Below are 27,642 nucleotides of genomic sequence, written 5' to 3' on the forward strand. Positions count from 1 at the left end.
TCAAAGAGTCTTCAAATTGTCTAATGAGTTCATAGGACATTTTCTTCATTATTAAGATATGATACACACATTAAGTATCAGTATTTACACAAGTATTTAAACTTCTATACAATGACAGTTTAATAAATGCTAGATGCAGTGATTACTTTGAGGCAGGATAAGAAGTTATAATATATAGTTCACTTATTTCCTTCAAGCACTGTAGTAGCTTTTTCTTTTGTAATTTTTTAATTGATGTATAACATTGCATAAGTTTTAAAGTGTACAACATGTTGACCGCAAAGAGTTAAAATATATTGTAAGATGGTTACCATCACTATGGGCTTCCTCAGTTGCTCAGACAGTAAGAATCTTCCTGTAATGCAGGAGGACCAGGGTTCAATCCCTGGGTCAGGAAGATCCCCTGGAGAAGGGAATGGCAACCCACTCCAGTATTCTTGCCTAGAGAATTTCATGGATAGAAGAGCCTGGTGGGCTATAGTCCACTATATTATAAAAACTAATAACATAGAAATTAATCCCCCAAACAGTAAGAGATCCTACATGTACTATTTAGAGTATCTTCATAAGCTGAGTAAAACTAGTGATCAAAAACCAAACTAATAAGTTACTTTTGCAGCTTTAAAAAAAATAATTTTCTTTCAATGTTTTACCTCAAAAAAGATCTCCAACTTTTAGATCAGGGTCTACATAAAAATCTTACCTGGGAGATCTTCAAATCACTGAAGATACTATACTGTTTTCTTTCTGAGCTGTGGAACACTTCCCATGGAAGAATATCTCCCCCTCCTCTGGTGCTATATTATCAGCAACCATATTTCCCTCCTCTCCCACAGCTTCAGACTTTTTTCATGGTTCACTGTAAACACCCTGGTGTTTATACACTTCCCAGGAGGGTTATACTCTCACACACACAGACAAACCCAAAATATCTGCCATACCCTCTTAAAAAGGAGGAAAAACAAGGAGCCCAAGGTACACCAGACAAAAAACATTTTAAAGGACTGAAACCTAATAGTGACATACTGATTAGGTAAAGGAAAACAGATAACCGTGATAGACGTCAAAAAGGATTTTGATAAAATATCAAAATTTACTGGATATTTCTCTCAAAAATATCCAGTAAAAAAAGAGGATCACAGGATTATGTTATTAATGCAATTAAGTTCTATCAAGAATTAATAGTCATTATAATACTTAATGCTGTGACACGTCTTCTCATTAATATAAAGAACAAGTCAAGTATGTCTACTAGTGCTCACATTATTTAACATTGTTCTGAAGGCTGTAGACAGTACAACAGAACAAGAAGAAATTATGGTGTAAGCATTAGGATTATCATTATTTAGATAATGATACTTCTCAGACTCAAGACCGCCGGTCTGGAAACACTAAGGAACCTACTAAAAAGTTATCAGAACCAACATAGGAATAGTAAATATTCAACAATAACTAAATAAATAAGTAAAAATATTTACTTTTAAATAAGTAAAAAATAAAAGTTTAGAAAATACAATGGAAAAAGAACTATTTACAGAAGCAGTAATAATAATAAACTATATAAGAATCAAAAAAATATGAAAGATTTATGAGAAGAAATCTATTAAATTACACAGGAACATGAAAGAAGATTCAAACAAATGGAGAAACATACAGCTCCTGAAATAAGGACACTGAATATCGTAAATAAGTTAATCCTAAGTTAACACACAAATTTTAAGCAAGCTCATTCACTTCCAGAAAGATTTGGGGGAATAATGCAAGGGAAATTGTCTTATTCTCTGTAATTACTTTTCCAACATTTCACTCTTCTCAAGGCCCTGATTTCTTCTCTCATTCTCAGTGGCCTCTCGCACTTCCTATTTCAAAGACATACCCGGAAGTCATCAGATTAGAGCTTAACTCATCTCTCCAGTAACAATCTCACACACACACACACACACACACACACACACACACACACACTCACAATCTCACACACACACACACACACATTCTTTTAGTCCACTAAATAAAGAAGCTGTCCCTCCTAGCTCCAATGAGTTACTGTGAAATTTACTATTGACTATTCTTTCTTCCTCTTGTATATTTAACTTCTTCCTCTCAAGATGATACTTGCCATCATCCTTTATACATGTTTAACACTCTCCCATTAAAGCAAATAAACAACTGTCATCTCACATTTCCCTCCAGCTTACCTGTAACTATCTCCAAATCCACACTTCTACAACTCACGATCTCCATGGCCTCCCTTACACCTGGTCACAATCTGGCTTCTCCCACTATCCGCCAGAGCAGCTTATGCTCTATTTTTAATCCAAAAGGTATTTTTTTAGACTTCAAAAAATACTTATTTCTCAACATCTGTTCAATACTGTTTATCATCTCCTCCTTTTTTGAAATTCTTCCCTTGGTTTCTCATATTCACCCTCAATTCTGTCACATCTCTGGTACTATTTCCCCATGCCCTCTTCAGGTTCATTCTCTTCTACCTGTATTAAATGTTATATAGTTCCTCAAGAATAAGTCTTCAATACTCTCTTCTTCTTACCTGATACATTTTCCCTGAACAAAGTCAGCCTGCTTTTATGGCTCCAATAATCACCAATATGCAGATAATGCTTTTTTTTTTCTTCTCTAGCCCAAACTCTTTTCTGAGCCCATATGCCCACCTATTCAGAGTATCTTAAAGGCATCTCAAACTCTAGCCATTCTTGCTCCTTTTCAGTTTCTTAAAAAAACTAGGCTCTGGGGTCAGGCCAGAAGAGTGGCTTAGGTGTTCTGCCCACCCCACTGGACGTGTTGAGTGCAGGGGGCATGCTCAGCACCCTGCTTCTGCTCGCAACACCCTGTTTTTGCTCCTGGTTCTTCAGAAGTGGCAGTGGGGTTTTTTTAGTCTTTTCATATCGTTTGTCCAGAATTTGCCCCAACTGCACATGTCCAACCCCTGAATTATACCCCTACCCTCACCCTGCGTAAGGTACAAACTTATCTCCCCTCAGGGAGACAGGAAACAAGGGAACCTGTTGTTTGTTCTTGCTCCTCCTTGCTGCAGCAGGGGACCCAATAAAGTCTTGCCTGAAAAGAAAAAAACAAGAACGAGGCTCACACCTGCCAGTGGGCTACTCTGAAGATCATTTGCTCTGAACCTTTCACCAAACTGATTCCTTCTACCCTTCTCTCAACTCTTAGCTCAGTCATTACATCCTCAGGGAAGCCCTGCCTGACCTCTCTCTAGTTCAAAGTGCCCTAATATACTCTAATATCATCATGCACCTCTTCTTTGTATTTCCTGTGACACCGTTCACATTTTTGTGTGTAAACTGGATTCTGGCTCCAAGTCAGGACTTTTTTTTCTCACTGTGTTACCGCCAGTTTTCAGTATAGTACATGGAATATAGCATACATTCTATAAATTTCAAATGAACTCGTGAATATACACAAACTCATATAAAATTGTAATAATCAAAAATATTCTAAAATTGTGCCAGAAAAAGAATGCTAGGCTAAAAAACAATACAGAAAAGTGAAAAAACACACACACTATAAATAAAAATCAAATATATAACAATGGTTACTTCAGAATTAGCATTTGTCTAGTTAATGGTGTTAGAACTGGCTATTTAAAAAATTAAATTTTTATTTCACACCACATGTAAATTTACAATGGATTAAATATGTAAAGATAAAACAAGAAATCTCAGAAGTCAAGAAAAAATATAAACAAATATTTACGTAAGATTGGGAAGGGAAGATAGACTAAATTCAACAGAGGCTGAGCAGAAACACTATAAAGAAATAAAACTATGCAACTAGAGATTATCATACTAAGGGAAGTAAGTCAAAAAGAAAGAATTGCCATATGGTATCATTTATATGTGGAATCTAAAATATGACACAAACCAACTTATCTATGAAACAAACAGAATCAAGGACATAGAAAATAAACTGGTGGTTGCCAAGGGGAAGGGAGATGGGAGAGGGTAGGAGCAGGAGTTTGGGATTCACAGATGCAAACTAGTATATACAGAATGGACAGACAATAAGATCCTACTGTATAGCACAGTGAACTATATTCAATAACCTGTGATAAGCCGCAATGGAGAAGAGCATGAATAAGAATGTAAATATATATATCTATATATAACTGAGTCACATATCCTTGATGTATAGCTGTAATTAACACAACACTGTAATTAAGTATACTTCGATAAAGAAGAAATTAAAAGAAAAAAAGAAACAAACTGGTTAAAATTTGGGTCCATAATAATTTAAATCTTCTACACATTAAGGAATCACATAAATGAAAAGGAATAAACTAGAAACAAACATTTGCAGCATGTGAAAGAAGGTTAAATCAGTAATGTAAGAACTCGTAAACAATAAAAATAAGAAAAACAATAGAGAAACATATTTATATATGTTTTAAATGTGAAAAATCACAAATTTGTTCAATCTCACTAACAATAAAAGGAGTACTAATTAAAGCAATCTAATACCACTATTTATCTATAAAAATTAGTAGAGATTTCAAAGAAGATAAAACTCAGTGTTATCAGTCAACAGGCATATGAAAAAAACCTGAAAGTCAGAGAATAAATCTTACATCTTTTGGTAAGGCAATCTGCCAGTGAACACAAAATTTCTCTAAATTCTGATGGTCTTTGATTCAGGAATTGCACTTCAGGGAATTTACTCTAAAGAAAGCACTATGTGTGTGCAAAGTCAGAGCTATTAGGACGGTCTTCAAAACGCTCTCTGAAGTAAAGAATCAAATAATGTTCAACAATAGGGAACGGGCTACACTATAGATACTCGTTTGGAATATGATGTAGACGTTTAAAATCATGCAGATGAACATGAAATGACATAGGAAGATGTTTATGAAAATACTTAGTGAGAGTTATCAAGTTATAAAACACTGAATATTGCAAGATCCCATTTTTAAAATGGGAACATGTTGAAAATTCATTGTGAGACAAAAATAAATCCTTTGGCAACTCATTTTATGCCCATTTTATTTATAGATAAGCACAAGTAGCCATGGAGATTAACCCTTCCTTATAAAACAAAACTCTGGAAGAAACAAAATTTACTCACTCTTCCAATTTCTGCAGTCCAAGAAACAACAATGGTGTTTGGTACAGTTGTAGACAATCGGACAAGTGAGGTGATATTAATTGGTCGGCTGGGTCGCTTTGGTTCCACACCATTTTTAGTAGGTGGAAGATAACCCTAAGGACGAAATATAACATTTCTATTTATTACTTCCACAACCATTTCAACTTCCATTCCTTAAAAAAAAAAACCTACAAACTACATATTAGAAAATATGAGTATTTTCACTTAAAAGTGGAGAAGCAAACACTTGTAAGAGTTTTCTGTATGTTTCTCTAAAATACCCTACAGTCTCATTATAGTAAGCCTGAGAAAAATATTGGTGATAGAACTTAAAAATCTATAAGAATTTAAGAATCAGGTTGAATTCATAAACAGCTTGGATAAACACATAAGGACTATTTTAAAGGTGAGCAACAATAGCACCCACTCCTTTGTTAAATGCACACCAGTCTTCAAATCTCCCATCTACCACAAGGTTTCAGACACAAGAATACATCTGAGATTTTGATGAAACTATCTCTTCATCCCAAAATTAAATAAAATACTAAAAGCTACCACACCCAACTCCAAGTCCTAGAGTGTCTCCATAGCTAATGTCACAGCTGTTAATTGTACATAGTTGGTACAAGTGTTTTAGTCAGTCACATGAATATACATCCAAAATAAAGATGTTTTCTTAATGAAAAACTATGATTAACAACAGCTGTGATGACTTATTTGCTAGCTATGCTGGCAACGCACTGGAAAAATAGCTTTTAGGACTTACTGGAAGGCTGCAAGGTTTTGTATTCACTTTCACACAAAGATTGGGTGGGAAGTGATCTTCTTGTGGACAACTGGTTTCTGATAAACAAAACCTAAACAATAAAGAACAACTTTAATTTCCTTTATTAAAAGATGATCTCATTGATATTTTTGTTTCATAACTAATCTAAAAGATGGTCAAACTTAACAGCAACAACTATTAAAACTAGACATTTCATATTATGAATAAATGCATTTAAATAGGATCAAAATAAATAATTTTGTCAATGTAGAGTTTCAGTAGTCACAACTACCAACCTGTAGTTGTCCTTATAACATCTCCAGTCATTTGTTCAAGCATGCTGGCGGGGGCAGGGGGGTTGAGGGGGGAGTGCTCTGGGGTTGAATACATTTAAGAAATTTTGGAAAGTAACATGGAACCTTATATTACCATATGTAAAACAGATAGCCAATGGGAATTTGCTGTATGACTCAGGGAACTCAAATCAGGGCTCTGTAACAACCTAGAGGGGAGGGGTGGGGAGGGGGCTCAGGAGGGAGGGGACATGTATATGCCTATGGATGATTCATGTTGATATTTGGCAGAAAACAATGAAATTCAGTAAAAGCAATCATTCTTCAATGAAAACAACTAAGTTTTCTCTATACAGAACATCTCAAAGCTAATAAGGACTGTAGCTTTTTAAGAAGAAAATATATGTGTGTGCGCTCAGTTGCGTCTGACTCTTTGCAACCCTATGGATGGTAGCCCGCCAGGCTCCTCTGTCCATGGGATTCTCCAGGCAAGAATACTGGAGTGGGTTGCCATTTTCTCCTCCAGGGGATCTTCCCAATCCAGAGGTTGAAGCTGCATCTCCTGCACTGGCAGGCAGATTCTTTACCACTGTGCCACCTGCGAAGCCCAATATAATATATGGTATTTCCCAAATGTATTTGTCTATAAAACATTTTTTTGGTTCTCAGCAGAATATACTGAAAAATGCTAAAAGTCAAGCTCCAGGATCAAGTTTTGTCCACCAAGTTCAAGTATTCCATTAGTTTCTGAAAACTGAAGATGTTGAATAATAATAATATTTGTATTATATCCACATGTGCTTAGAATACTATTTAGAAACTCACAAAAACATTTATTTCTAAATTAAATGTGCAATCTTTCAGGAAAAACCAAGACAGCTACATAATTTGTACACTCTCAATCTTTTCATTCTATTTTTTTTTAATTTGGCTGCACCAGGTCTTAGTTGTGGTATGTGGGACCTAGTTCCCTGACCAGGTACTGAACTGGGCCCTCTGCATTGGGAGCACAAAGGCTTAGCCCCAGGACCACCAGGGAAGTTCCTTACTCTATTCATTCTTACATAGATTGAGAAATAAATTAATCTGCTATTTAAGACAACGATTCTCAATTACTTCCTTGTTCCCAATATAGAGCTAAGGTTCACGCCACCTTTACAGAATGTTCCCAGAACTTTTTGGTTTATATGTTAAGTATGCTATCTCTGAATTCTGTGAAATATTCATTGTTTTTACACAAGTTTTTAAACAAGAAGCACAAGTATCTTCTCTCAATATCCTGATCTGCCTGCAACGGAATCTGTGTGAGGGAAGGTCCACAAATGGGACAATTTTCTATGTAAAATTTTATGGGTACATATATGGTCATCTTTAAGCAGGGACAATCTATAGTTTCCATTACATTCTCAAAGAGGTTAGAGAGTCATAGAAAGGTTTAGAATTACTAACCTGCGAAGATTTTCTCAAAATATACTTAGCACACAGATATCTACACCCACAAGATCATCTCTAGCCCCAGCAGAACCTTCTATGATAGGCCAGTTCTTTACTTAGCAAAAGTAAGAGGATGCTCTAGTTTCAAACCAATTATGCCAGTGTCGTGGGAGATTAGAAACATGGACCTGGCTGCCTGAAGCTGCCGAAAAACAGAATTCATGTGACAAGCTGACTCCTATTCAACTAAGTAAAAAGTGAACATCTAATAAATCATTCTTACAAACCAAAGGTTTTTTTAAAAAAGGAACAATAGCACAAAGTTTCTATACAGATGTTTATGGGGGTGGAGAGGGGAAACAGATAAATGAAAACAGATTAGGAATCTAATAGAGAAAATACTGATCTTAATTCTGACCAAACTGTTTTTCATGTTTTAGATAAAGACTTATAATTAGGATAGTAGATGGTATATGCTCCAAACTTAATAACCTGGGATTGCTGTGGGGGATGGGCAATGTGGGGATGAAAACAGTTTAGCAAAACACAAATAATCATCTAATAATTCCCAAATATAAACAAAATATATACAATATTTAATATAAACAATCTAGCAAAACACAATTGTATATATTAAACATAATTATATATATTAAATATGTATATATTAAATATATACAATATATTTAATATAAACAATTTAGCAAAACACAAAGAACCACCTAATAATTCCCAAATATATACAAAATATAATACAAAATATATACAAAATATAGTACAAAATGGTTCTTTTCCCATTAAGTTTCGGATATAATCTGAATTTAAAATAGCTAAGCCCCTCCAGTATTCTTGTGCTTCCCTGGTCGTTCAGACAGTAAAGATTCTGCCTGCAATGCAGGACATCTGGGTTTGATCCCTGGATTGGAAAGATCCCCTGGAGAAGGGAATGGCTACCCACTCCAGTATCCTTGCCTGGAGAATTCTATGGACAGAGGAGCCTGGCAGGCTACAGTCCATGGGGTCTCAAAGAGTTGGACACGACTGAGCAACTTTCACTTTACAAGCCATTTTTAACCATCACGATTCCCTTAGAATCTCTGAACTGATCTTAGAAAGAAAGAAAACCTTCCTATGGAATGAGATCAATGCCTCCTGCTGCTTTAAAGAATGTATGGACGGTAATGCTAAGGATAGCAGGTGGATCTTCTGTTCTAGAACTATGGTTTGCAAATTCAGTCTTGGGATAGTCTCCTCAAACGAAAACTAACCCAGAAGTCAAACATGTAAAAACAGGTCAAAGCAGCACTACTTTGGTTCAGAGTGTGTATATGTGTGTGTGTCAGGTAGGAGAGTTGGGGTGGGGTAGAAGGTGGAATGATAGCCAGAGGGAAGCCAAATGGTGGCTTCAAGCAACAGTCTGAAAACCACTGTTTTAAAAGACAAAGTCACATAGCAGTATGAACAAAATGTAAATTGAGGCAGGAAGTAAAAAATATCACAGCAATATGTAATTATTTACGAAGGCGCTGAATTTTAGCCCTTCAGTCAGTCATTATCATCATCTGCCTGACAGAGGATAAAGCGCCTTCACACAGAAACACCTTTGTCAGTACCTTCCAAAACCAAGACCTTACCTCTCCTCTGCTTTCTCAGTTTTCATCACACTACTTCTAAGTCTAGATCAGACGTTTTCACATTATTCTGTGAAGAACTGAGCTGGTTCTTTAATCTCTTTTCTGATCTCTTAGTACGTTTATAATCTATACATACAACTTAGTATTTGATTTTGAGACTGGGCTATGTGTTTGACTTATCCTTCTTACTTTATATGGAAAATAGCTTCCGGAGGAAAACAATTGTCTTTCTATCTCTATCGCAACAAGAACAGTGTGGGGCACTTAAGTCTACACTACAATAGTCACTGAGTAAAAAGAACAGCATAAGATGGTTTATGTAAGCAATGAGAGACATTAACATAAAAGATGTGTTAGATACTCTTAGAAGAAATGGGCTAAGAAAAGAAATTGAATATGGGACAGTACCACGTTGGAAAATTCTCATTTTGCTTTTCAAATTTATCAAAAGATGTCTCACACAGAATCTAAATTAGAGAGTATTTAAAAGTTAATGGTTTACATATAGGACACAGAAAATACTTACTGAAAATTAGAAAGATTTTAGAAATCTTTAAGAAATATTGATTTTTAAACTTTGAATATATACTGTAGTCAATACTTTACCTTAACTGGACCTGCACTGTGAAGTCACATTTGGTCCCAGAAATATCCCTAGAAAAGACATGGTAAGAACTAAAATTATTTTAAAGACATCCACAGGAAAGCTGATTCAAAGACACGGCTAACTCCAGAACGTATATCAGAAATAGTAAGAGTTCTTATGGTAAGTAACATTCTAATGATATTTTCAGTACTAATACTTGCATGACAATAATACTCACCCCTGAATATACTGTTTCAAAAAGTCACTTATTATAGACAAAACTGGATGCAAAGGTCAAACTGCAAGTTACACTCAGAGACAACTTACATGGAACTACTGATCTGCTGCACTTGTTGTGGCGTCAATGCAAATGCAAAACAGGTTTCTCGAAAGCGCTGACTGTTGTCTGATGCTAAAGAAGAAAAGAATTATATTTTTTAATTACCTTCAAATTCTCAATATAGTACACAATAGCAAACAAAACAAAAAACTTCAACCATTCACATGCCTTTAATTAACTAGGATGAATGCTAGCGTTTAGATAACAAGTCAATTATGGCATTTGAAAATTAAGACATGTGCTACATGTCTAATCATAGACGTCTGCATCTAAAAAGGACATGTATAAAAACACGCTGATATTAATTTTATTTAAAATAATACAAAGCCATTTAAAGATATAAATGAGCTAAGTAACAAACATATTATTTTTGAGCTAAGTAACAAACGTATACATACACCTTGAGATCTGCCCAGGTAAGATGACAGTTGGACTTGAAGGCAAATTAAGAATTTTATCACCCCCCACCTAACTATACCACTAAATTTTTATAAAATAAATAACATATATAATTTGCCCTATCCTTAGATGAACAGACCTCAAAATTCGCCTGTGGTTACTATCTCAAAAAAGGAAAGGAGTTACACGAAGAAGGGAAAGAAGAGAATAGAGAGAAGAGGAAGGAAGGCGAGGTGGGGAAAGAAAAGAATATATTTTGATATCAGTGGTAAATATCTTTCTTGTTTGCTATATTTCTGCACAAAGAAGCACTAAATGATCGCTGAATGAAGTAAAGACTGAAAATGAAGGAATAGCAAATTAAATTATTTAAACCGTCCTTTTCCAGGATAATTTTCTAGAACAAATGGATCACTTTTCATACCAAAGAACTCCCAGCCTGCGGGCCACTTAAACTGGTGCAGAAAAAGTAGCTGAAGTTGGCCATTTCTTACCTGCAAGCAACACTTCCTCCAAAACTACCATGCACAAATGTCCAAAAAAGCTGTACAAATGAATGAGAAAGGAATCCAAAAGAGTACTGTTGGATCTACAATTTCAAGTCAATGACCAACCTAGATAGCATATTCAAAAGCAGAGACATTACTTTGCCAACAAAGGTCCGTCTAGTCAAGGCTATGGTTTTTCCAGTGGTCATGTATGGATGTGAGAGTTGGACTGTGAAGAAAGCTGAGCGCCGAAGAATTGATGCTTTTGAACTGTGGTGTTGGAGAAGACACTTGAGAGTCCCTTGGACTGCAAGGAGATCCAACCAGTCCATTCTAAAGGATATCTGTCCTGGGTGTTCTTTGGAAGGAATGATGCTGAAGCTGAAACTCCAGTACTTTGGCCACCTCATGCAAAGAGTTGACTCATTGGAAAAGACTCTGATGCTGGGAGGGATTGGGGGCAGGAGGAGAAGGCGACGACAAAGGATGAGATGGCTGGATGGCATCACTGACTCGATGGACGTGAGTCTGAGTGAACTCCGGGAGTTGGTGATGGACAGGGAGGCCTGGCGTGCTGCAATTCATGGGGTCGCAAAGAGTTGGACATGACTAAGTGACTGAATTGAACTGAACTGAACTGACCGGAACTGAACTGACAGGAGTATCTCTTCCAAGCCTACATTTGTATTTCTGCTTTCTGTGATCTGGGAAAGCTTCTTAAAAATTAATTTAATTATTTTCATCAGAGGCTAATTACTTTAAAATATTGTAGTGGTTTTTGCCATACATTGACATGAATCAGCCACGGGTGTACATTTGTCCTCCATCCTGAACCCCTATCCCACCTCCCTCCCCATCCCATCCCTCTGGGTTATCCCAGTGCACCGGCCCTGAGCGCCCTGTCTCATGCATTGAATCTGGACTGGCAATCTATTTCACACTTAGTAATATACATGTTTCAATGCTATTCTCTCAAATCATTACCCCCCTCACCTTCTCCCACAGAGTCCAGAAGTTTGTTCTTTACATTTGTGTCTCTTGGTGTTGCGTGTATAGGGTCATCATCACCATCTTTCTAAATTCCATATATATGCGTTAGTATACGGTATTGGTGTTTCTCTGACTTACTTCACTCTGTATAATAGGCTCCAGTTTCATCCACCTCATTAGAACTGATTCAAATGTATTCTTTTTAGTAGCTGATTAATATTCCATTGCGTATATGTACCACACCTTTCTTATCCATTCATCCATCGATGGACATCTAGGTTGCTTCCATGTCCTGGCTATTGTAAACAGTGCTGCGATGAACACTGAAAGAGAACACGTGTCTCTTTCAATTCTGGTTTCCTCAGTGTGTATGCCCAGCAGTGGCGTTGCTGGGTTGTATAGCAGTTCTGTTTCCAGTTTTTTAAGGAATCTCCACACTGTTCTCCATATTGGCTGTACTAGTTTGCATTCCCACCAACAGTGTAAGAGGGTTCCCTTTTCACCACACCCTCTCCAGCATTTATTGCTTGTAGACTTTTGGGTAGCAGCCATTCTGACCGGCGTGAGATGGCACCTCATTGTGGTTTTGATTTGCATTTCTCTGATAATGAGTGATGTTGAGCATCTTTTCATGTGTTTGTTAGCCATCTACATGTCTTCTTTGGAGAAATGTCTGTTTAGTTCTTTGGCCCATTTTTTGATTGGGTCATTTATTTTTCTGGAGTTGAGCTGCATGAGCTACTTGTATATTTTTGAGATTAACTCTTTATCCGTTGCTTCATTTGCTATTATTTTCTCCCATTCTGAAGGCTGTCTTTTCACCTTGCTTATAGTTTCCTTTGTTGTGCAAACGCTTTTAAGTTTAATTAGGTCCCATTTGTTTATTTTTGCTTTTATTTCCATTACTCTGAGAGGTGGGTCATAGAGGATCCTGCTGTGATTTATGTCAGGGAGTGTTTTGCCTATGTTGGGAAAGTTTTTTCTTAAAGACTCTATCCCCAAGAAACAGTTAAGATAATCAGAAAGCTATCTTAATCATGAAATATCAACTTGGCAAAAAGCAGATAACCAAGGACCAGAATGTAGAAAAGCAAACAGTTTCCTCTTTCAGGCAATGAAAGTAACTTCTTTGTTTCTGACTTAGGATATGTCTCTCTCAAAATTTTAGTCCAGTAGGCTTAGCCTGATTTAGATTTCTGGCTCTGTTGTAAAACAGTACTAAAATAAGTTTCCAAGTATCAAAAATAATATTCTCTAGGCAAAATTTCAGATTCTTTTAGAATATATGAGTACAGTAAGTTTTGGACACATACACACACAGACTTAGAAAAGATATAACTAAAATAACGAGGTTGCTTTTTGAGCCACACGTAGAAATCAGATTTATTACTTAATAGTAACCCCTTTATATCCTCTTTTATATATATTAATAGTAGACTGGACTGTTCACAGGATTATTACTGGTTACCTGGAAAACCATATTTCATACTATTTGATTTTCAGGTTTAATTTTGTTATGAATGCCAGTGAATTTAGTTTTGGTCTTAGGTAACAGACCATTTAAAATTTTTTCTAAAAGTTAATTAAGCTATCATTATTCCTTTCAGAAAAATTCAGGCCAAACAGAAGCATGGAATCTTATACTGAAAAGTAAGCCTTACAAATCATCCAAAACAATGACCTCCAATGTTGAGGATAAGCATCTAAGAGATGCTTAGATTTTCCATAAAATCTAATTCACAAAAATACCTAAAATTTTATGTCAAATCTTGTATGGCACATGCTAAATTATTTTTCTGAAAGGGTACAAATGATCAAATGAGCTTGCAGACCACTGATCTAAATTCAAATTCAGGAATTCAACATTCCTTTCAATTCTTCCATTTATATACTTTGAAACATTTTAGAGATGAAGGAAGAGTGGTCATTACCTTGTCAGACAGAAGATGACTAGTGATGTACAGTGTAATTGTAAGAAAGCTTGCAGCCCAACAGAGTAGCAAGTATAGTGGGAGAGAGATGAGATCACACAGACGTGGATTTGAAACAGGTTTTACCACTTATTTGCCATATGACCTTAGGTACTGTTTTCCCCAATACTTAACATACACAAACACAAAAACCCTCATAGGATTATTTAAATATAAATGAGGTAAGATATTTTAAAAGCATGAATTTCCTTTTCTGTCTCCCTTTCTCCTTATGACCTTGCTGCTGCTGCTAAGTCACTTCAGTCGTGTCCAACTCTGTGTGACCCCATAGACGGCAGCCCACCAGGCTCCCCCGTCCCTGGGATTCTCCAGGCAAGAACACTGGAGTGGGTTGCCATTTCCTTTTCCAATGCATGAAAGTGAAAAGTGAAAGTGAAGTCGCTCAGCCGTGTCCGACTCCCAGCGACCCCAAGGACTGCAGCCCACCAGGCTCCTCCATCCATGGGATTCTCCAGGCAAGAGCACGGGAGTGGGGTGCCTTATGACCTTACACTGAATCAAAACATAATGCTCTAACTCCTACCCATTGATGTCATGTAGTATAGCCCGTTATAGCCACTCTTCAAATATTTTAGACAGCATTAATGTGCCCCACTCTCTCCATTGACTATTTCCACTGCATTTCAGACAGGATTTCAGAATTACTCACCATTCTGATCTTTCTCCTCCAGACATACACCAGACTATCACACTTTGAAAGTAACAGCACTGAACACACTCTTTGTCATAGCATATATTATTTTTCCCAAATATTTGCTGCCCCTCTGTGCTGACCCATTCCCCAAAGGAGGATTATGACACAGTGTCACTGTTGCCTTGGTCAATGAAATATGACTGGAAGTGTACCACTTCAGAGCAGACCTTTAAGACCTGTCCTTGGGTTTCAACATCTTTCCTTCTAGTCTACCTTGATTCTAAAGTGGAGAGAACTAGAGCAGAGCCACAATCAATTCACAGATAATAAGTAGCCTAAGTGAAAAATAACTCTTCATTGTTTGCCATTGAAATTTATGATTGCTTTTAAGCTGACTGACATTATTCCAGATGTCACATGACAAGAACAATATTTCTATCAACAACTGCAATATACTATTACTAATCCACACAACAACCATAAACAACTATTTCCTCAGATTTAGAAATTGAGGTTCTAAGTAGTTATGTAACTGTCAAGGCCTCATACTAGGTAAGTAGAACCCAAATTAGAACTCAGATCTACACATTTCCAAAGCCCATGCTCTTCTCATAACATAGGACTATTAGCTTCCCTGATCAAAGTGTTGTACTTCTATTAAGTACAGACTAGCATTATATTTGCTTGCCTGGAGAATCCCGGGGACGGGGGAGCCTGGTGGGCTGCCGTTTATGGGGTCGCACAGAGTCGGACACGACTGAAGCGACTTAGCAGCAGCAGCAGCAGCAGCATTATATTTGCTTGCCTGGAGAATCCCAGGGACGGGCGAGCCTGGTGGGCTGCCGTTTATGGGGTCGCACAGAGTCAGACACTACTGAAGAGACTTAGCAGCAGCAGCAGCATTATATTTGATCACAGGAAACAGGAAAAGAGTGTCCCACTATACCCTCATCATAACTGCTTGTCATTTCTACATATTTCTTACCAATTAAATTATCCACATAATTTGAAAGCTTGCTTTAAAAAAATTACTCTTATCACATTTTCAATTATAATCTCTATTACCATATTTAATTATTGCATTGTATTCTATCTATGGGATATATGAAAATTGTAATTACTCCTTTGATTAGCCATTTAGGTTTTCTAAGTTTTCATTATTTGAAAACAACTCTGTATACAGGATTTACATGTTTGCTTTTTGGAAAGGGGGGTGTAGTAATTATTTTCTTTGGATCAATTCCCAGATGTGGGTTTTCTGGGTCAAAAAGTATTGAGATCTTTTAAAATGAATTTTATCACAAAAGTGGTTTTCAAACACTTGTAACACTATATATATATATATATATATATATATATATATATATATATAAAACCATTACCAATTTGTGCATCTACTTATTGCGTTTTACTCTGGCCTGCCTGGGAGTTGCTGTTAATTTAATGGGTAGGTCTGTGTAACTCCTTAGTAGTTTAAATTGTATCGAAAAATTTTTTCCTGTTTTCAACTTCCTATTTAGTTAATTGCCCAATCTTGTCCTATGCCCATTTTTACATTTGCATAGAGTTTCATACATAAAAAAAAATATTAACCTTGGAAATTTGCTGAAAATACTTCCCCTGGTCTGTTACATTTTTTCATTTTGGCAATATTATTGGATAATTCAAAGTTAAGTTTTATGTAGTCTTATCTGTCAATCACTTCCTTTGTTAATTTGTATTGTTTCCCTCCTTAGGTTCATTCAGTACACAATTCATTTCTTTGGCTTGTTGTTTCCATGTAATTATAAATCCATCTGGAACATATTTTAATATGTGATTTTTTTTTAAATATAAATTTTTATTTCTCCTATTTGCTTAGTTATACTAACACTATTTATTAAATAATCTTTCTTCCTTATGGATATGTGTGCTTCCTTTATCATATTAAATCCTTATATCCAACACGTTCCATTTCCAGGCTATTTTCTCATTGGTCTTCTTTATCCTGGTGCTGGCACCCTATTTTTTAAACTGTTACAGTTTCACTATATTTTGATGTCTTCTATTAGGTTTCTCTCCATTTATTCTTTTTTTCAGAACTTTAACATCAACTCAAATGTTTTATCAAGATGAACTTCTGAATCCTTTTGTCATGATTCTCAAAGTTCAATGGTATTTTGAGTAAAATTATACCCATGACTTATTTTAAGAGCTGATATCTTTATATCTTTAATCTTTCTATGCTGGAGTACTGTACCTGTGTCCATTTATTCATATCCTTAAGGTTTTACCATTTTTATCATGGGATTCCCAGGTGGCTCAGTGGTAAAGAATCTGCCTGCCAATGCAGGAGATACAGGTTCAGTCCCTGGGTCAATAAGATCCCCTGGAGGAGGAATGGCAACCCACTCCAGTATTATTACTGGGAAAATCCCAAGGACAGAGAAATCTGGTGGGCTACAGTCCATGGGGTCACTAAGAGTCAGACACAACTGAGCACACAAGAATGCATTTTTATCATAAAAATTAGTCACAGAGTTTCCGTTAAGATTATTCTTACACAAACTATCAATCAATAGGAGAATGACTAAGCATTCATATAACAGAACATTCTGTAACCAAAAAAAGAAAAGAAAAATCAACACCAGAAGCTAGTTTCTTTTGAAGATCAATAAAACTGATAAACCTCTAGCAATACTAAGGAAAAGAAGACACAAATAAGAGTAAGAAACACGAAGTGACATCACTACAGAGTCTATAGATAATAAAAGCATATAAAAGAATATCATGAACACCTTTCAGACTTGAACTGACAACTTTAAAACTCTTGCCCCTAAATTAAAAAGAGAATATTTCTCAACTCATTCCATGAAGAGAGTAGTACTACAGTACCAAAACAAGACAAATACATTGAAAGAAAACTACCATTGTTACTTCTCATGAACATAAATACAAACATTCTTGACGCAACTTTAGCAAATCCAATCCAATTATATTAAAGTTAAAAAAAATGACTATATGACTATAAAAAATGACTATACTATATGACTATATTTTAAAAAGGGTAATATATCATAACCAACAGAGACGTATCCCAAGAATGCAGGGTTGGTTCAACATTCAAGTCACTAGGTTAACAAACTAAGGAAGAAACAACATATTATCATTTCAATAGATCTAGAAAAAGCATCTGACAAAAATTCAACATTCTTGATTTTTAAAAAAAGCTCTCAGCAAAGCAGGTATAAATGTGAACTTTCTCATCCCAATAAATGATTTCTATGAAAAATCTATAGTCAACATTATACTTAAAGATGAAAGACTAAAGAATTAGAAACAAGGCAGTGATATCCATTTATCATTTCTATTCAACAATGTACTGGCAATTCTTATCAGTGCAATAAAGCAAGAAAAAGAAATAAAAAACATCAGGATTGGAAAGTAACTAAAATCATCTATCCACAGACAATATGATGATCTATGTAGAAAATCTCATAGAAAGGTATTAGAATAAGTGAGTTCAGTAAGGTAACAATAAAATATAAAATCTGTGTTATTTCTGTAAATTAGCAGCAAACAGTAAGAAATTGAAATTTTAAAAACACATTTACAGTAGCATCCCCTCAAAATGAAATATTTAGGGATAAATCCAACAAAAGAGGCACTAGACCTGTGCAGTGAAAAATGCTAAATAATGCTCAGAAAAATTAAGGACCAAAATAAATGAAGAGACAGTGTTTATGGATCAGAAGACTCAATGCTGCTAAGATACCAGTTGTTTCAAACTGATCTACAGATTCAATGTAATCTAATCAAAATCCTAGCTAGTTTTTGCTGTTTTTTTCCTTTTAAAGAAATTGACAAGGTGCTTCTAAACTTCACATGGAAATGCAAAGTACCTAGAAGAAATTAAAACAACTCTGAAAAAGAACAAAACTAGAGAGCTAAGCGGAGAAGGCAATGGCAGCCCACTCCAGTACTCTTGCCTGGAAAATCCCATGGACAGAGGAGCCTGGTAGGCTGCAGTCCATGGGGTCGCTAAGAGTCAGACATGACTGGGAGACTTCACTTTCTCTTTTCACTTTGATGCACTGAAGAAGGAAATGGCAACCCACTCCAGTGTTCTTGCCTGGAGAATCCCAGGGACAGCGGAGCCTAGTGGGCTGCCGTCTATGGGGTCACACAGAGTCGGACACGACTGAAGCGACTTAGCAGCAGCAGCAGAGGGCTAACACCACTTGATTTCAAAACTTATCATAAAGGTACAGTAACAAAGACACTGTGATGCTGGTGTCAAGATAAAAAAAAAATAGATCTATGGAGCAGAGTAGAGAATCTTGAAATATACCCACATATATGTGAACAACTGATTTTTGACAAAGGCACAAAGGCAACTTAGTTGAAAAAGAATAGTCTTTTCAATGAATGGTGTCAGAACAACTGGATAACCATATGCAGTGGGGGGAAAAGTGCTTTGAATCATACAGTACACCATATGTAAAAATTAACACAAAGTAGATCATAAGTAACAACAGAGAAAATGGTAGAGCAGGAAGCTTCAGGAGTTATTCCCTCCTCCAAAACAACCATTAAGCTGGAGAAATTTCTTAAAAAGATCAGAATTAATGATTTCAGAACTTTAAACCTGATCAGACACTTCACAGCAACCAGGAGGAATGCTTGATGAAGAGTCTATCGAATATGCTGAGAGGGCTATGTGAGAGACCTAGCAATCATCCCCTATTCCTCCGCCCTACTATAGCTGTAGGGACTGTGACCTGCCATCTACTACAAGACTTAAAGAGGTGTACACACTTTACACACCTTAGGAGGGGGCAGGGTGAGAGGGTTATTGGCTATTTGTAGAAATCTGTCAGATCACAGGCTGACTGAAGAGAAATGGCAGAGAAACTTCACAGACCACACAAAAGGAATGCAGCTAGCTCCAGCTTATCCCTGAGGGTCACTAAGTTGCTGACAACCTCTTTGAACTCTGCGTCCACCTTCTCAAATCCATGAAAATCATGAACAAACTGTGGGAAAAGGTTCTTCCAAACTCCATTCATGATGACAGCTGAAACCTCAGGCCGAGCAAAGTAAATGGTATTTAAGGCCTTGTAGATGTTACAGTCCTTCCAAAATTGTTGCGAGACTGTTCCTGATTCATCACTCGCCTTTACTGCCTGACGAAAAGTGTGACACAATGGTCGCTCTAAGTCCCTGGTCCATGCGTAGTATCTGGTGGCAGATGCACTACTTTGACGTTGGCATGAAAGTTGTCCATGAACAGGGCCTGGAGCACTGTTGAACAGCAAAAGAATTCTGAATGGGACATCCTTCTGCAGGCAATATTTCTCTACCTCCAGGATAAAGTGGTAGAAAAACCAGTCCTGGAAAATGGCCTGTGCACCCAGGCTTTGGGGTTACTCTTTCATACAACAGGAAGAGAGTCCTTGGCTATGCTTTTAAGGGTTCCTGGGTTCTCTGAACAATAAACCAAGAAAGGCTTCAGCTTCACATAGCTGGAACCACTGCCACCAAACAAGAATTAGCCTAATGGCAACCCACTCCAGTGTTCTTGCCTGGAGAATCCCAGGGACAGCGGAGCCTGGTGGGCTGCCATCTATGGGGTCGCACAGAGTCAGACACGACTGAAGCGACTTAGCATTGCTGCTGTATAGCATGGCATCAACTTTTCCTACTTACTGATGTAACTTTGGTCTGGATCCTCTTCCAGTATAGTCCTGTCTCATCCACATAAAAAGACCTGCTCAGGTAAATACTCGCCTTCATCAATAATAGCTTTTAGAATTTCAGGAAATTCCCAGGCAGCTACTGTATCTGCAATGGCTGCCTCGCCACTTACTTTTACGTTGTGAAGGCTGGCTCTAGCCTTGAACTGGTGAAATCAGCCATGTTGTTCAGTTGGTAAGTCATGTCTGAATCTTTGCAACCCCATGGACTGCAGCACACCAGGGTTCCCTGTCTTTCCCAGCCATGGATGGCATTAAGAGATGCACCCTCTGATTTCTCACCATGTTTTTACTTCAAGTCTTCATAAAGACTTTGAGCTTTCATTAAGTCAGCATTAAGCTGAGCTGAAACTCAGTGCTGAGGCTGATCTTGCATTCACACACTGAGAAGTTTCTCTCTCTCCTCCATTGCTTTTCCACACTTCTTCAATATTATTGTCAACTATCACCAGCACAGCAGACTTCACATGTTCCATGATCTTCTCCATGTTCTTTAGAATTGGGCCTATGCTTGAATGATTCATGTTATAGGAACAAGCGACATCTACCATCTTTTCACCTCATTGCACTCTCAATTATTTTCATTTTTGTTTCCCTTGTTATCACTTGGTACTTCCGAGCAGTAACAGCTACATCACCACTGCTTTTACACTTGCTTCTGGACATCCTGGGCTTGATATAAAGATACGTACTACTGTATTCTACACAGTAAAGTACATAAAAACACAACAATTTGTAGAGGAAGCATGCACTTGACAATGTATGCCAGACACGTGAACCAACTTACGTGACTGGACATGCAAACGTACATTCGCATCTTTGAAAGTTCACAACTTGAAGGTTCATATGTAGGGGACTTACTGTACACAAAACCAGAACCACTTCAAACTGACCAGGATGGCTATCATTAAAAACAAAACAGAAAACAACAAGAGTTGGTGAGGATACAGAAAAACTGGAACTCCTCATACACTGATGCAGATGCTGTGGAAAACAATTTGGCAGCTCCCCCAAGAGTAAAACACAGAATTATCATTAAGACTCAGTAACTCCACTTTTAGGTATATACTACAGCAAAGAAATGAAAGCAAGGACTCAGACACCCAAATGCCAGTGTCCACGACAGCTTTATTCACAATAGCCATAAGGTAAAAACGGTGTCCATCAACATGAATGGATAAACAAAATGTGGTTTATCTATACCACAGAATATATTATTCAGCCATTAAAAGGATAAACTTGTGACACATGCTACCACATGGACAAACCTTGAAAATAGAAGTTGAAATAAGGCAGACAGAAAAGGGTAGATATTACATGATTCCACTTATGTATCTAGATTAGGCAAATTCACAGAGACCCAAAGTAGATTAGGGGTTCCTAGTGGCTGTAGGGAAGGAGGAATGGGAAATTACTGCTCAATGACTACAAAATTACTGCTTAGGGTGATATAAATTTGGAAATGTAGTTATAATCATTGAACAACATCATAAATATAATGAAACACACTGAATTATATACTTTAAAAGGGATAAAACGACAAATTTAGTTTATATTATATATATTGTGTGTGCTCAGTTGTGTCCGAATCTTGGTGACCCCATGTACTGCAGTCCACCAGCCTCCTACGTCCATGGAATTTTCCAGGCGAGAATATTGGAATGGGTTGCTATTTCCTATTCCAGGGGATCATCCTGACCCAGGGATCCAACCTGTGTCTCTTGTGTCTCCTGAATTGGCAGGTGGATTTCTTTACCTCTGTGCCACCTGGGAAGGCCGTATATTATTACAATAAAAAGATTAATAGGTCCTAGACCTAAATGAAAAACCTAAAACTACAAAATATCTAGAAGAACACATAAAAAAAAATTCTTTGCGATCTTGGATTAGGTAAAGACTTCTATTTTTTAAAATGTATTTTATTGTAGTTGATTTACATGTTGTTTCAATTTTGGCTGTACAGCAAAATGACTTAGTTATACATATATGTACATTTTTTTCATATTCTTTTCCCTTATGGTTTATCACAGGACACTTTATTCCCTGTGTTATTCAGTAAGACCTTTTTGTAAGCCATTCTATGTATAATAGTTTGCAGCTGCTAATCCCAAACTCCCAGTCCAGGGGTAAGTTGAGGGTACAGATTTCTTTAGAGATACAATCCCAAAGCACAATGCTTTTTTTAATTGATGAACTGAACTTCATAAAAATTAAGAACTTATGCTCTTAGAAAGACACTGTTAAAAAAAAAAATGAAAAGAGAAGCCACAGACTGGGAGAAAATATTTAAAACTCACATATCCACTAAGACTTGCAGCCAGAATATATAAAGAACTCTACATAAAGTCACCAACAAAAAAGCAAACAACCTAACAAAATTTACAATGTGCAACAGATCTAAACAGACGCCTCACCAAAGAAGATAAATATATGGATGACAAAAAAGTACATTAAAAGATGTTCAACATCCTTAGTCTGTGGGAAATGCAAATTAAAACCACAAAGAGACACACACCTGCTAGAATGTCTAACAATCTTTAAAATGATAACATCAAGTGTTGACAAGGATGGAGAGCAACTGCAAAGTTCATATGCTGTAGGTGAGAATGTAAAATGACCTAATACTTAAAAAAAGTTGAGCAGTTGCTTACTAAGTTAAACCTGTATCCACTGACCCACTCGTTCCATTCCTAAGTAATTTATCCAAGAAAAATATAAGCATATAATCATTTGAGCCCAAATTCTGAGCCCAGATTTTTATAGCAGCTTTGTTCTCATCAGCCAAAAACTGGAAACAACTCAAATATCTATCAACGGGTGAATGAATAGTGTTATATCCACACTGAAATACCACTCAGCAATAAAAAGCAATAAACTATAAATACAACATAGATAAACCTTAGAATATAATCTTGAATAAGAAAAAAATCAGACCTCACTACCCACTTCAAAAAAAAAAAAACCATTATATATTTCATGATACCATTTATAAAATTTTAGAAAATGCAAACTGATCTATAGTGACAAAAAACATCTAATCTAGGAGCTGGGTGGGAATGGAAGGGGCAGCAGGGAGGCATTACTAATGGGATGAGGAAACTTTGGGGAGTGATAGATATGTTCATTATTTTTATTATGGTGGTAATTTCACATAGGCAAAATGTATTATATTGTACCTTTCAAGTATGTGTAGTTTATGGCATGTCAGGGATACTTGGATAAAGTTGTTTAAAAAAATAGTAAGTAAAGCAAAATGGTGCACACACACACCCACATGCAAAAAAAGGGCAGATGGTGAGGGGGTATGAACAACAGAGCCTTGGAGAACCTGTACCAAATTTAAGGCTCAAGTCAAGGAATAAATGCCCAGAAATTCAGAAAGAAAAACAGAAAGAAATGTTGTCCTTGATATCAAAGGAAGACAGAATTTCAAAGTGATAATGTTAAATGCTCAGAAGTCAGGATAAGAATTGACAATTAGACTTAATACCTAGCAAGTCATAGGTGATCTTGGCTGGACCTGTTTCAGTGGAATGTGATTGCAACAGATTCAGGTATGAATGGCTACTGATTTTAATACTTAAATATGGATGTTTGTTTTCATAACTGCAATAAGAAATTAATATCTCAGACTTCTGAACTAATTATCCTTCTGTTTTGAATTATTATAAGCAATCTTAAAGACCTTCAAAGTTCTATAACTTGAAATTTTGCTAAGTGTTTAATATGAGTGTTTTCAGGATGTAGGATGAGCGTCCTGGGTAATAACTCAACCTCTCAATGTGGCCTAAATTTTTGTATACTTGTCAGTAGCTCTTGTAGACGGTAAAGAGAGTCATTCAGATTTCCACCTTTTCTATACACCGATTTAGAGAAAGGATGAAACGTCCTAGTGAAGTTACCTACAAAGGTTGTGGAGGATATCTCTTGAGAATATTAAGGGCATACTGTACTCAAAGGAAAAGATTTTCAATAATCTCCCCGTAAGTATTAACTTCTGTTTCAATCGTAAGAAAGAAAAGCATTGCTCATAATAACCAGAATATAATTATCATTCAATATATAAAATGTGCAGAGAAAAGGTTAAGGTTTTGGAAACTTCATTTTTTAAAACATTGTTCCATAGAGCGATGAACTAGACTAAAAACAGAAAGAAGAATCATGTGGCAATTTACATAAACACATGGAAGGTAAAACCTAGATACATAAAATAAACAGTTATTGAGATTCTGATGATAGAAACACTGAGCTAATCTAAGTGGTTGTACTTTCAACTGCTCTAAAAATATTCGTAATTCCACCTCACCAGCAGAAAGAAAAGCTAAAAATAGTCATCTTTCTGTTATAGAATATTTCTCGCTGTCTTGGGGAAAGTGAAACTTAAGTACCTATCTACAAACATCAGTCACAAAATCTTTAATGAGCATATTGGTTTACTTAAAAAACAAAAACCTGGACAACTGGGTAATTTTTAAAAATATACCTAAAACTACATAATTTCATCATTAGGCTGCTAACTACCATTAAAACGTAAGATTGCAAAAATCTGTTCCCCAACAAAAGGCATATAACAAATCAACAAACTTACTATCCTTAATATGGGAAATACTTTAAGCAAACAAAATATAAAGATCTAAGAACACAGTCATAAAATATTAAGGTAAAAAAGGCAAGATATAAACTTGAAATGTACAGCATAAGTAGAATTTATATATATAGACAAATATATATGCATTGAAAGATCAAAAGAGGCAGCAAAACTAATTACTTTGTAACTTAAAATTTTTTCCATATTAAATATGTACTGCTTTTATAATAATGTTTTATCTTACATAGAAACCAATATAATATCATACATACGCATTAAACATACAGCTATGTTTTATTGCAAGATTTTAAGAATTTTAGGATGGCAAGTATTTCACAACAAAATTTGACTAAAGTTCTTTGGGAGGGACAACAAAAGCTAGACATGAATTTTTCCACTTATATAGAACAGAAAGTACTAAGAAGTGGAAAAGAACATTGGAACATGCAATTCTAATGGACTCTGCTAAGTCACTTCAGTCATGTCCGACTCTGTGTGACTCCATAGACGGCAGCCCATCAGGCTCCCCCATCCCTGGGATTCTCCAGGCAAGAACACTGGAGTGGGTTGCCATTTCCTTCTCCAATGCATGACAGTGAAAAGTGAAAGTGAAGTTGCTCAGTCATGTCTGACTCTTAGTGACCCCGTGGACTGCAGCCTACCAGGCTCCTCCATCCATGGGATTTTCCAGGCAAGAGTACTGGAGTGGGGGGCCATTGCCTTCTCCGTAATGGACTCTAGCTGTGTAAAAGCCTTTGATTTCATTTTGTCACATCCTAATTGTAGGTTCCTAATAAATTCATTTTCAGTAAGCTTACTATGCTTTCATCATCTTTCTCCTCTGGAATTTAACTCTACCTGTTCTATTTGTCTTTATAATTTCTCAGTTTACTGAATTAGTTAGCTGGTCTCCCGAAAGACTTAGATCCAATGAGCCTACAGAGACCCCTGAATAACTTTAGAACTAAAAGTACGGTAAATATTATATCTGGCCTATCTATTCTTTCACAGCTGACAGGCCATCAGGCTATTTAAGTCCAGTGGGGTTTAAGAAAAAAGACTGGGTCAAACCAAGCCAGCCAGTTATGAACCAAGTTTGATGCTCAATGTTTAAATGCAAAAACAGAAAAAGGAAGAAGACTATCATTGGAAAGGTGGGTTTTTTCTTTTGCAAAAGTTTTTCATTTTCTTCTTTTTCTGATGTTGGGAATACAATCAATCTAAGTTAGGAAAGTTTGGCCACCTCATGCGAAGAGCTGACTCATTGGAAAAGACTCTGATGCTGGGAGGGATTGGGGGCAGGAGGAGAAGGGGACGACAGAGGATGAGATGGCTAGATGGCATCACCGACTCAATGGACGTGAGTTTAAGTAAACTCCAGGAGTTGCTGATGGACAGGGAGGCCTGGCGTGCTGCGATTCATGGAGTCGCAAAGAGTCGGACACGACTGAGCGACTGAACTGAACTGAAGTTAGGAAAAAAACAAAATTCTGCTACTTGATAGCTAAAACACATTTGGAATACATTCTTCCAAGCATTCTGATGCTAAATCTGAAGCTCCAATACTTTGGTCACCTGATGCGAACACTTGATTCATCGGAAAAGACCCTGATGCTGGAAAAGACTGAAGGTAGAAGGGGACAACAGAAGATGAGATGGTTAGATGGCATCACTGATTCCATGGACATGAACTTGGGCAAACTCCGGGAGAAGGCGGGGCCAGGGAAGCCTGGCATGCTGCAGTCCATGGGGTCACGAAGAGTTGCACATGACTTGGCAACTGAATAAGAACAACAAGCATTTCATTGTTGGGTGTATGTACATTCAAGAGTGTAATATACACAGTGTTTTCCATAAAAATTGCTCTAAATACTTTTCGCAGTTAAATGTATAATAAAAATCTTTCCAGGTCAACAAACCTCCTTCTGTCACCATTTTCAGCGGCTGCATGGTATGCTATTACACAGAAATGTGGTAATGTAACCAATCGCCCATTGTTAGGGTAGGTATTTCAGTTGTTTTCAATTTTCCCCGTCAGGTTGTTTCCAATTTTTTCCTTTTGGAAACTACTCCTTGATGAATCCTTTCCTCTTCCATGGCGAGTGTGCATACACATTTGTGTGATCTTTATTTCCTTAGGACATACGCTCTTAGAAAAGGAAGAGGTGGGTCAAAAGATATACATATTTTTAAAGCTTTTGTACAACTGCCCAAACTGCTTCCAGAAATGCTGTTCACTTGCATAAGTAAGTGGTATATGAGAGTTCCCTGCCAACACTGGGCACTAGATGAAAAACATCTTATTGTCTTTAATTTGCATTTCTTTGGCTACTCTAAGCTGACTACTTTTCATACCCTTTTTGGCTTTATGTTATGAGCCACTCTTTCAATGCCTCAAAACTGAGAAATGATTTGCTTTTACTGTCATAATGGTCACTGATGACCTAGATAACAGTGGTTTCTTTGGCATGGGTTAAGTGAAAATCTACTTGGAAAGGATTCATGACATAAAAGGGAGGAAAGAAATCAAGAGACAGTGAATTGAAACACTGCTGGCAAGGAATTTTGTGGTGAAGGAAAAAAAAATGGGGGTATACCAGGAGGAAAATTAGGAGAACAGTAGTTTTCTAAGACTGGAAAGTT

General features: G+C 36.7%; 1 protein-coding gene across 5 annotated transcripts in view; it reads right to left on the bottom strand.

Moving 5' to 3' along the window:
- The window catches only part of PIAS1 (protein inhibitor of activated STAT 1), a 127,922-nt gene that overhangs the window by 39,581 nt on the left and 60,699 nt on the right, over positions 1-27,642 (bottom strand). For all 5 annotated transcript variants that reach the window (XM_086322821.1, XM_086322818.1, XM_086322817.1 and 2 more), the window contains 4 exons: positions 10,162-10,246; positions 9,855-9,902; positions 5,888-5,978; positions 5,101-5,235 (listed from right to left, as the gene is read on the bottom strand). In XM_086322821.1, the coding sequence (XP_086178947.1) occupies positions 5,101-5,235; positions 5,888-5,978; positions 9,855-9,902; positions 10,162-10,163 (276 nt within the window). In that variant the 5' untranslated portion in view covers positions 10,164-10,246. The remainder of the gene's footprint in view (positions 1-5,100; positions 5,236-5,887; positions 5,979-9,854; positions 9,903-10,161; positions 10,247-27,642) is intronic.

Source organism: Bos grunniens, chromosome 10, assembly GCF_055505025.1.
Source record: "Bos grunniens cultivar Pamir isolate PY7600 chromosome 10, Bosgru_T2T1.0, whole genome shotgun sequence".
Taxonomy (NCBI): domain Eukaryota; kingdom Metazoa; phylum Chordata; class Mammalia; order Artiodactyla; family Bovidae; genus Bos; species Bos grunniens.